Source organism: Salvelinus namaycush, chromosome 7, assembly GCF_016432855.1.
Source record: "Salvelinus namaycush isolate Seneca chromosome 7, SaNama_1.0, whole genome shotgun sequence".
In the NCBI taxonomy this organism is placed as follows: Eukaryota; Metazoa; Chordata; class Actinopteri; order Salmoniformes; family Salmonidae; genus Salvelinus; species Salvelinus namaycush.
The window spans coordinates 49,604,268-49,616,418 of NC_052313.1; the positions used below are offsets into that span (position 1 = coordinate 49,604,268).

The 12,151-nt window shown below is 44.8% G+C and overlaps 1 gene segment (V, D, J or C); it reads left to right on the top strand.

The window, feature by feature from the left end:
• Positions 1-92: 92 nt before the first annotated feature.
• Positions 93-643, top strand: LOC120050802. The segment is given in 2 exon segments: positions 93-144; positions 309-643. Coding segments are annotated over 2 exon segments (387 nt in total).
• Positions 644-12,151: the final 11,508 nt, after the last annotated feature.

The window sequence follows — 12,151 nt, forward strand, 5'->3', positions numbered from 1 at the left end:
TGCTTCAGTGCTCTGGGAGTGTTTATAACCCTGTGAGTTTCAGACTGCAGGACTGAGATCTGTCCATCAACACAACAGAAACCACGACAACCATGACTCTGATCACCATCTTCATCTGGACACTGGTCTGCTGCTGCCTCAAAGGTCTGTTGTTTTATAACTCTTACAATGGAAACATACATATTGTTGAGTGCCTTGTATAATCATTGAAATGGCTCATAATTAATAAATGTGTCTGCATAAAATATTATTCAATATAAATAATATCCTTTATATACTCGTTGATCAATTAATATTTTCCTCTTCAGGATCCAGAGGTCAGGTGACTGTGACTCAGTCTCCTGTAGTGACATTTTCTCCAGGAGACCCCGTCACTCTGACCTGTAGAACCAACCCTAAAGTGTACAAATACAGTGATGGAGATGAGGGTGCCTTCTGGTATCAACAGAGACCTGGAGATGCTCCCAAACTCCTTATAAGATATGCAAAGAAACTGCAAGGTGGGATTCCTGCTAGATTCAGTGGCAGTGGGTCTGAGAGTGACTTCACTCTGACCATCAGTGGAGTCCAGGCTGAAGATGCAGCAGTTTACTACTGTCAGAGTTACCACTATCCCAATAGTAAACATGTGTTCACACAGTGATTTAGAGCCGTACAAAAACCTCCTCCTCGAAATGACACACATCATTGGTCCACTGAACACAAAACTAATGGTCTTGTTATATGACATCACCAAGTATAACCTTTTTACTAACTCAGAAATAATGGTTACAAACTAGTTTCATAACCCTCCTAACCTCCCATGTCTACAAATATCCCTCCTTATCAGAAAGATACAGGTGAAACAGTCCCATTGAGGATGAATAATCCATATCATGTCAACATATAATCATGTGTGAAGCAAAAAGATTTGTATGCCTCAATGCTTGGTTGACCAACCAGACACACACAGCTGGCAACTTCTGTGTAGCAGTATTGGGTGTGTAAGTGCATGACTGTGTGTGTGACAGATAGAGAGCCCTGTGAAACAGAAACTTAGATTTCCATGTCCCCTCTCCCAGAATAGAACAGTACACTCCCCAGATGTTCCCCCATCCTTAACACGACACCAGCGCTAGACCAGAGGAGGTCAAAGATCAAAGTCAGAGGTTAGATGTAAGTCACAGGTCATTTTATAGGTCACTGCACTAATCTTGTGTGGTGTGCACAGGAAGAGGTTGGACACAGGTCGTCAGCCAGACTGGTAAAGGTCAAAGATTAAAAAGTCAGAGGTCAGTTCCCCAGGGAAGAAAATCAGTCCAACCCCAACATGCCACCAGACTGCCTGATACTTTATTTTAGTCAGCTTTTTGTTTTCATGCCAAAGAGACTAGTTGACAAGAGCACCATTTTCTAAGGTCATTCTAGTAGTACCCACTAGAATGGCATGAGGAAGTATTAGATAACTAGTCATCTACATCTGAAGATTCATCATGAATTCATCAAGAATCAGCACTGAGCCAGTTTCATTATGAATCTATCAGGAATCAGCACTGAGCCAGATGGAAGTCCTTCATCCCAGTCTAGAATACCTTCAGGGTCACTGACAGGTCAGCCAGTGGCAAAGGTCAACATTTCCAAAGTCACATGCTCAGACACACACACACAACCTCCAAATGCCTCCACCAGTACCTGTCCTGTACCGCACAGGGGCATCTCCCAGACCTAATCCTGAGTAAACTAGAATGGACATCAGACAGAGGACAACATTAACCTCCGGGTGATATGTCTGACCTAGCAAGGTCATAGGTCAGATATGAAAGGTTGCACCGTGCCTCTATGTCAGTAAGTTTATGGCAGTACAGCACATTACCATTCCTCATATCACTGGAGTCTGAAGTGATGTACTTTCTCTGTATCCTGTAACTAGGAGATCTGTCACAACGTTATTTTCATTCAGAAAAGCTTCATAGTGGTTATGAAAATGGGCAAACATTGTTGTCGTGGCACCATGTTGAACTTGTTGATTTTTCAGCTGTGTAGCCTACACAAACACAAATATAACCAAAATGTTATTGTCAAGTAAACAAGCGATAAAACAAGCGTGAAACAAGCATCACAACAGACCCAGGTTCGATCCCAGGCTGTGTCACAACCGACCAGGAGTCCCATAGGGTGGCGCACAATTGGCCAGTGTCTTCCAGTTTAGGGGAGGGTTTGACCGGGGGGGCTTTACTTGGCTCCTTTCGCGCTCTAGCGACTCTTGTGGCAGGATGGGCGCCTGCAGGCTGACTTCGGTCGTCAGTTGAACAGTGTTTCCGCCAACACATTGGTTAAGCTGGCAGGTGTTAAGGAGTGTGGTTCGTCTCTCCCGAGTCCGTTGGGGAATTGCAGCGATGAGACAAGATCGAGATTGGATATGATGAAATTGGGGAGAAAAAGCTGTGCAACATTTTTTTTAAATAATGGTACAATATTTATTTTGGTTAAAGTTTGTCGTATTTTCCGCGCGCACCTACAAGCTGCTGGGCATATGGTTCCAGGAGAAGAGAAAGAGCGAGTGGGAGGAGTGTGATTAAGATACAACCGATCAGAAAACTATTTTGTTGTCACCTAGTTTTTTTTTTTACATGAAGTTATTATTTCAATTCATAGGATTCATACAATACATTTACAGATATATATTTTTTAAACCCCCCCATTCCCCACCGGCAATCTGATAGCATGTCAAATAAATTAATGTTACATAGTATATCTACTGAACAATACATCATATAGCCTCAGAAATAGTGACAAATTACTGAAACACATTCATGGATGTAAGGCCCGTTGGTTAAGGGTTTGTAAATATCCCCTGCTGCTTTTTTCCATGTGTCCAGTGGACACCTTGGCCCTATGGATCCTGGCCGTGGAGAACTCCATAAGTACAATATCCTTAAATGTGAGCAGCCATTGTTGCAATGGTAACTGATGAGGTGGAATCCACCTTTGTACAATAATTTTCTTAGCGACTGTGATTCCTGCCAACCACACTCTCTGTTGGTGTTCTGACAAGTGCCAATCAGAGTCAACACAAAGCAACATCCCTATTGGATCTAATGGCAGTATTTTATCTAAGTACAGAGATGACATCGTTGACTTTCCCCCAGAATGCAACCACCCCCGGGCATTTACACAGCACATGCTGAATAGTACCAAGGTCCCCTGTGGTACAGAACTCACGAAATGGTGATAGACTAATACCCATGTGATGTCTTTTTTGAGGTGTTAGATAGGTTATATGGCAAAAAAATATGAATGATTTGGTGATTGGGGTTTCTAGATGATCCAAATATATTTTTCCATACTGTCTCCCAATTCATTTGTCTGTCAGCAAGTATAAAATCATTTTCCAAATACAGTGGATAGACATAATGGTTTTTGTGCTGCTAGAATTAATTGACTATAGATATCAGAAACAACTCCTTTAGAGGGGCGCCTGTCCTTTCGAAGATTGACCAATGGGTGTACTGCTAGTTCTGCTCCCCAGGGGACCCCATAGGCTGGGTGGATAGGCGTAGTTGAAGGTAAAGACAAAATGATGAACCTGGGACATTAAAACACTGGTGGATTTCCTGGAAACTGAGGAGTCCATTCACATTGAATATGTCTTTGAAAGTATAAACATCCTTCTTAGACCAAGAATCTGATATAAATGGTTTCTTACACATTAAGAATTCCATTTAAGATTAGACCTCATATTCTTCTCTGTAGCTTTCCACACATTTACTGAGTATGCTATAATGGGTCCAAACAATAAGTCCACCTGATGCTTTTGTTGTCTGTGGTGTTGCATATTTAATCTGTGGTCACCGTGGTATAAATTATTGGGGACAGGTGCAGGAATATGTAATAGTTTATTTTTAATATTTGTCGTGGCAATTTCCTGTATTACCAAATGATGAGAGAGTAAACCACACACCAGTCAGAGTTATACTTAAACTTCACATTTAATAATCATTAAGCTTTTGCAATAGCATTTGACTTTCAACATTTCAGTATCTCTAATGAAAAGTTGAGTGCCTAACATAATGGCAACTGGGATCTTTTATAGCAAAGATCCACCCCCTAGTCGACATGACAAACCACAGATATTAGGAACTGCTTCACAAAGAAATACTTTTACTTTAGAGAGGAGTATCCCAAACAGAGACAGCATTCGCTATAAATTATCGTTCAGTTTGATCTCCCAAGACAAGGTTTAAATCTCATGCTTGATACTTCACTGTCTATGAAAACATTACCTCATCCAATGGCATATATCAATTGTCAATCCTAGATACTCCCAAACCTGGACAAACTCAAAATCAGATAGTGAGCCTCTTAGGTCAAATACTAGGTCAAGATAAGGGCAACCTCAGAGGGGAAATACAATGGTTCCAGACACAGCCATACTCTTTCCCCCAATGAGAAAAGTAGGGAGTGACTGGCGTACAGACATTGTATGAGATAGTGACAATGGTTCCCCATTAATAACACCATCGCTTCCCATGGTTTAGGAATAGTTACATTGACATATGAAGACAAGCCTGACCGCTCCCCTCTCTGCGCCCCAATGTGACTAAGCCCTAGCTGAGAAGTGATAACTGCAACTACCAACCGAAAGACAAAGGGAAAGGTTTTAATGTCAAGTATCTCACAAGCATATGATGAAAATAAAACATCTTATCTATGTTACCCAACTCATTCTGATTCATCCCCAACATTCCCCTCTCAAGGGACTCTGTCCCTTCTGAAGAATCAGAACAGTAACATGGTACCTTACTAAAAATAGTTGCAAAGTATATGAAAAAATAAAAAAAACATATTCAAAATATAAAGATATTAGGGAATCAAATCCCTTCAGAAACTAAGTTTACAACCTTTATACCACAAGACAGACTTGCACATGTTTAATCACACAGAATAATACATTTGTTGAGTAAAATAAAAAATAACAACATATAAATGCTCCCTAAATTACAGGAGAACCAGTGTCTAAACACAGGCCTCATCAGAAGATAAGGACAGTCATCCCTCTGAGTCCTCATGCTCAGAATTGGGTTCCCCACTATCAGAGATATAGTCAGGAATAGGGAATAGGTCAGGGAAATCATTCATATACTGTGAACCCTCTCTATCTACACTGTCCAGTGAGAATATTTCACTGTGTTCACCTGATTGTCGTCCATCAATCTCAGATTCTTCATCTACACCTACTTCATTTGCAAGCAAGGGCATAGTAAGAACATCAACCACTTCATTAAACAATTTCTTCACACAAATGATAATTAGCAACAGAGCAATCAGTAATATTAGACCATAGATGCACCAGTGGAAAATAGTCGCTCCCCAAGCACCAAACACTGACTGAACCCATCCTAACAGATTCCAGTCAACTTCAGGCTGGTGTTCCCTTATGAGAACACCACTAAGCTCTTTCAAATGTTCCACTACAATAGTCAAATTGTCATCCCCCTGGGGTATGAATGTACAACAGTGATCTCCTATCATTTGACACACCCCTCCTTCACGTGCTAGCAACATGTCAAGTGCCACCCTATTTTGTGTTGCCATGAGTCGAGTGGCTTGCAACTCTGGTCTTATCATAGAAAACCCTGCAGTGGTCAAATTTACCAGGGATTCCAAATGATATCCTAGCCTATCCAACTCATGTGCATTCTCCGATGCCCCATACCAGGGGAATAAACCACGCCAGAACTTTTCCAATTTCGAGGATCGTCGCGAGTCACTGGGGACATAATTGGATTGCGAGATGTCCCTCTTAATTAGTCTTAACCTGCTTGGAATGGAGGAATTCGTTTTTTGCATTACCACAAGGGATATGTTTAGTTTACCAAAAATACAGCATCCTGTCCAATTTGTGGGTAAGTAGAGATAGGCTTTATCACCACAGATCCAATAATGATCAGTAAATGTTGCCGAGCCAAATTGATGAGGAGAACGATTGTCAGTTTCCGCATCAATAATGGTGTGCCCCACCCTCAGTCTAATGGGGTATCCAGAGCTGCATGTTCCCTTCTTCCAGCTACATCCTATTGGGAAAACACTATAATTGACACATGTTGACATTCCCAGATAGGATTCATTAAATTGTGGTATGGAAATATTGCTTGGGTTGTGACAATGACAGGTCCTAAATGGGGTTCGCCGGGGTTGTACTTGAATAGGTTCTGGTACACGGGATCTAGGTTCTAAGATGATTCTACTGCACCAATGTGAACAATCAAATCCCCCTCTTAAATCTTTTGTTGATGACAAATTACCATTAATGCATTTATCCCTCAGTGTTCTACCTAGTGAGGGTTGACCCCCTGTGTTCTCATTGGACAAGAGCACTTCTAGTGCACATAGAGTGTCTTTAATGCTGACCTCTACTGAATACTGTAAGAATGGGGAGATCGCTGAATGTGGAAACATGCTACATACATAACAGGAGGTATTTCCTAACATCAGTTCAGTCTTTACTGTATAGTTAAGCAGTGACCACCAAGTGTTTCCCTCGTGATTCCTACTGTGATGCTCATCCAGTGGATGCATCGATCTTCTTCTTTCGATATGTGAGCGGCTATTGTTTGCTGGACTCCTGTCCTGAGCCTGCCGTTGGCTCGAGCTGGAGTGGCTGTTATTTAAGTCCCGCCATGAGACTGAACGGTCATCAGTCGAGTCAGTACCATGTTGTCTTTCCAGTACCGGTTGTCCTTGAATCACTGTCCATATGGCAACTGTAATGAGAAGGCTCAAGACAAGAGCAAGAAACATTATGCGTAGAGTCTGGGCCTGATCCTCCCATGGCCATCTAGGCGGTGACTTCCGGCGTCTCTGGTCCTCCATCCTCAGGGTCTGGTGGGCAGTATGGCACCTTCCTGCAGTGGTTGGCGTGGATCCAAGTAGACCTCTCAGCTATGCGAACAGCAGTGGGGGTAATCAGCATCACCTGGTATGGTCCAGTCCACCTCTGCTGGTTCCAGTGCTTTCGTCTCAGGTCTTTCACCACCACCCAGTCACCTGGTTGCAGTTTGTGCAGGATCCCCACCAGAGGCTGGGGTAGAGCCGCTTTCACCCTGGGGAAAATAGCCTTCAGAACATTGTTTAGAGCAGTACAATAACTTACCATGTCATCGTCACAGCCCATCAGTCAGCTTGTTCTGTGGGAAAGGAGAATGAATCATCCTCATTGGTCTACCTGTCAGAACCTCATGAGGAGCCAATCCAGTGGTTCTGTGGGGCCGCCCTCGCATGTACATCAGAGCCAGGGGCATCACAGTGACCCAGGAAAGCCCTGTCTCTGCCATAAGCTTCACCATCTTAGATTTTAGGGTCTGATTAGCGCGTTCAACTAAACCACCCGATTGCGGCCTATAGCTACAATGGGTCCTGAGGTCTATCTGCAGACAAGTTCTGTATCACCAGGTTTACAAAGTGGGAGCCATTGTCGCTGGTTAATTTAGATGGTAACCCCCACCTTGGGATGATCTCCCTAAGGAGATTCTTGGCTACTGCTACAGCAGTGGAATGTCGACATGGGAAAGCCTCTACCCACTTAGAGAAGGCATCCACTATCACCAGACAATATTTGTAACCTTGACAAGGAGAGAGTTCAATGAAATCATCATCATGTGTTCAAATGCTCCTTCAGGGGTTGGATGAGCCGACAGTGGCATCGGAATCCCTCTTCCCATGTTGTTAGTCATACAAATCACACATTTTGCACAATATTGTTCAGCAAACACAGAAAACCCAGGTGCAAACCAAAATGTATTTACAAAATCAACAACTCCCCCCTTTGACACATGATCCCTACCATGTGACAACTTAGCTAAGTAGGGGAAACATGAACGTGGTAAGACTGGTAGCCCAGCCGGGCCCAGCCAGAGTTTCTGCACCTGGTCATATGTACATAGTCGTTTCCACTTCCTCAACTCAACCTACAGAGGATTGCAAGTCAGAGATATCAGTGGGAGAGAAGAGGTTATGATCAGGAAGTAAAACCATCTGTAACACAGGTGCCTCCAAGGAGACAGCTGCTGCCTTAGCTGCCAAGTCAGCCATAGCATTACCTTTGGAGACAGGGTCGGAAGAGTTAGCATGAGCAAGGCACTTACAAACAGCAATTTCAGAAGGGAGCAAAATAGCTTTTAGAAAGTTATCAACAAGTTTTGAATGAGAGATTGTCTTACCAGAGGAGGTCAGGAAGCCACGCTGTTTCCACAGAGTACCAAAATCATGTACCACACCAAAGGCATATCTGCTATCTGTATAGATAGTAGCAGACTGGCCTTTAGCTAATATGCAAGCTCTAGTGAGTGCAAAGAGTTCTGCTGCTTGAGCAGAAAGGTGGGAGGGTAATTTAGCACTTTCCAGTGTGGTTGAGGCAGTAGTAACCGCATACGCAACCAATGGTTCTCCTTTCTCAGAACGCTGAGCAGAGCCATCTACAAACAGTTCCAAATGTGCATTTTGCAAAGGGAAATCAGTTAAATCCGACCTTGGTTTAGAGACAAGCTCCACCATGGCAGCACAGTCATGCGGCTCTCCATCATCCTCGGTGGGCAACAAAGTAGCAGGATTTAACACAGTGCACCTCTTCAGGGTCACATGACACATTGTCAGAAGAACATTCTGATAATGGAGCAGTCGAGCTGGTGTTAGATGGGCCGTCTTTGCCTGTGAAATAAGAGCATGTACAGCATGAGGAACGTGTACAGTGAGTTCACACATGGCAACAATGTCTGCACAAGCCAACACAGCTTCAGTAGCAGCAGCCACAGCTCTCAAACAACAAACCAGACCTCTGGCCACACTGTCCAGCTGTTTGGAATAATACCCAACCGGGCGCTGCTTTCCTCCATGTTCCTGTGTTAAAACAGATGACATAAAACCACTTTTCTCACAAACAAAGGGGTTAAAAGGTTTAGAATGGTCAGGGAGTCCCAAACAGGGAGAAGTAGTCATGAGTTGTTTCAGTCTGGTCAGAGCAGTCAGTCCCTCTGGTGTCCACTTAATTTTGTCAATCATAGCCATTTTGTGGCCATAAATAAGGTCAGCAAGTGGCTGCACCACCTCAGCATAGTCAGGTAACCACGCCCTACAATACCCTGCCATACCAGTCAATGACATCATGTGTCGTTTAGTAACCGGCTGTGGGACAGAGAGAATAGCCTGTATCCTCTCTCCACCCCGCTGCCTGCCATTGGGAGAGATGTCATGACCCAAATACCTCACTGTCTGTGAAACCAACTGTAACTTCTTCTTTGAAACTTTGTGGCCATTCTCAGCGAGAAATATCAACAGAGCTCGAGTATCAGTTTCACAAGTTTCCATTGAGCTGGAGCACAACAACAAATCATCCACATACTGAATCAGAGTGCTGCCCTCAGGGGGTATAAAACCCTCCAGATTTTGTGCTAAAGCTGCTGAAAAAATAGCAGGGGATTCCACGTAGCCCATTGGAGCCACAGTCCACGTATATCTCTTTCCTAGAAACGTGAAAGCAAACCAGAACTGAGATTCTGGTGCCACTGGAATACTGAAAAATGCATTTGTCAAATCAATCACAGAGAACCACTCTGCTGTGGGTGGTACCGCCCCCAACAGAGTAGTAACATTAGGAACCACCGGGGCACGGGCAAAAACTGCATCGTTCACAGGCCTTAAGTCCTGGACCAATCTCCAATCACCTGAAGGTTTTCTAACAGGCAAGATAGGGGTGTTACAGGGTGATTCTGGACAGGGAATCAAAGCACCATTAGCTAACAGGGATGCATGAACAGGAGTAATACCTGCTATTGCCTCCCTACTGAGTGGATACTGTGCTCTAGATGGGCGCCTGGTATCTTTAGGAGTGACCACCATTGGCTCAGCTCCCTTTATTCTCCCAAAATCATACTTGTCCCTTGCCCATAGGCATTTAGGGTCCCTCAGGAGGGGTGAGTCTTCACTCAACAACATGACATTGGTAGAAAAAGAACCTGATCAACACCATGCACACCCCTCTCAGTTGGAGTTTCCCAACTGAGTGGGTAACAACTTGTCAGTGTGCTGGGTGAATAAGTTGACCCATCAGGGCGCATCTCCCAGTCTGTAGCATTAACCAAGCATTTCATCCAAATTCCAGTATCCACCCATTCTACTCTGTCTGATTTTGCCAGGGACACATGTGGTGCGCTACCCTCAAACAGGTAGAGCTCTTTCTGTGCAGGGGTTAGATTAACCCCTAAAGCACAGAAATCACTGCTACAGTATAAACCCTCACACTGCACTGGCTCATCCTGTAATGTATCACACAGCCATTGTCTCTCATAATGGAGATCTCTTGTCAATGGTGATAAATGGGAGGTGCAATGTAAGCCTGCTTCAGACATGAAACTGCCCTCGTGGCCCCAATGGGTTTTGGCCATTGAGAAAACACGAGCAATATTGGGCACCTCATCATCAACATTCCATGCATAATACCAGTCACAAAGCTCAGACATTAACATCAATTTCTCCTCCCCCTCCTCCTCTTCCTCATGAATAACAGTTAAACCGGTTCGGCCACATGTTATGTTGATGCCAAGTTTACACAGGAGGTCCCTGCCCATCAGGTTGACAGGACAGTGGTCAGAGTAGAGAAATTGATGTTGACACTTCTCCTCACAAAAGGAGACAGGCAGAGGCATAGTTACCCGCTCTCTGAGTGGGAGGCCTGAAGCCACTACAGTTTTGACTATTTCATTAGACATGGGAGGTTTTGTCATAGCCTTGCAGTTAATCACAGACATAGCAGCCCCAGTATCAACAAGAAATATTAGTGACTCACCATTGACGCAAGCCTCCAGGGTTGGCTCTACTCTGGGAAGGGTGTGACACTTTAAAAACAAATGCTCTTGTTGCTCTGAGGATTTTAGCACATCTGTCCCTGTCTCCTCATCATGTCAATACACCTCCTCCTGTCCCTGTCCTGGATTGTACAGGGTTGTCTGTGCTGGCAGACCCGTCTGCCAGGCTCCAGTTTGTCCTCTGCCTGGAGGGACTCCTTGTGGACCCCGTGAGGTTGCCCGACCTGCCATTGGTTGGGAGGTGGCTGCCACGGCTGTTGTTGGAATGGGGCTGTCCATGCATGTGCTCCTTTTCCTCCACTTCTTGCCCCCTCCCTTTGGGCCCCTCTTCTCGGTCCGCCCCTACCTTTGTTCCTCTGTGGATTCGTTGGCTCGGAGCAGTCAGCAGCAAAATGACCCGGCTTCCCACAGTTGTAACACTTGCGCACTCCTGTCCCTGCTGGGGCTGCTCCCTGGTAAAACGTCATCTGGGTAGCCTGTAGTTTCTGTGTCTTCACTTTTTCTTCCTTTATTTTTTCTTCCTTCTGAGTACTTTGTCTCTCAGCATGCTTGCAGTGCTGTACCACTGTTGCTAATGGCTCAGTCTCCCAACTGATGCAGGTAGTCCTCACAGCTTTCTCCAGGCCCGGTGTCAGACCCCTCACCAGGGCGTCTTTCAGCAGATCCCCATATGCATGTTCGTTTGGTCTGATACCACTGTGTAGCCTGAAACAGGTCTCAAGTCTTTCTGAAAGCCTCCAGGCCCTCATCTTTCTTCATAGTGCATTCCCTGATGGCAGTCCAGTCGGTCTTAGTTGGATACATCTCCACAATCCTGGCCAGCAACGCTGTTATCTGGTCCTGATATGCGCCATTCACAGCCCACAGGTAGTTGCAATCAAACTGTTCCTGTACATCCGCCCACCTGAGTCCCAATTTCTTTTTACAGATATGGGCTATCTCAGCAGCAGATGGTTTGTACTGACCCACCAATACCCTAATTTCTGCTGAATATTTCACAGCGTCCTTACTTGGGTCTGGTAGGTCTTCTACAATGTCTTTGATTTCATCATGTCTCCACGTCCTCTGGACATACACAATGGGGTTCCATGCTGCGGCGGCAGCAGCATTAGCATCATCAGGTCGAGGCTGAGGGTTGGGACAGGCCATCAGGGGGTATTGTCGATACATGTCTGATGCTGGGTCGTATGTGGAGGGGGTAGAGACACGCCTCTACGTCCTGGCCAGTAGACGGTCCTTCAACGGGGGAGTCAGCTGGGGTGCCCCTCCGTCCTCACTGGAGCTGAGTGGAGGAGCCTTGAGAAAAGGATTGT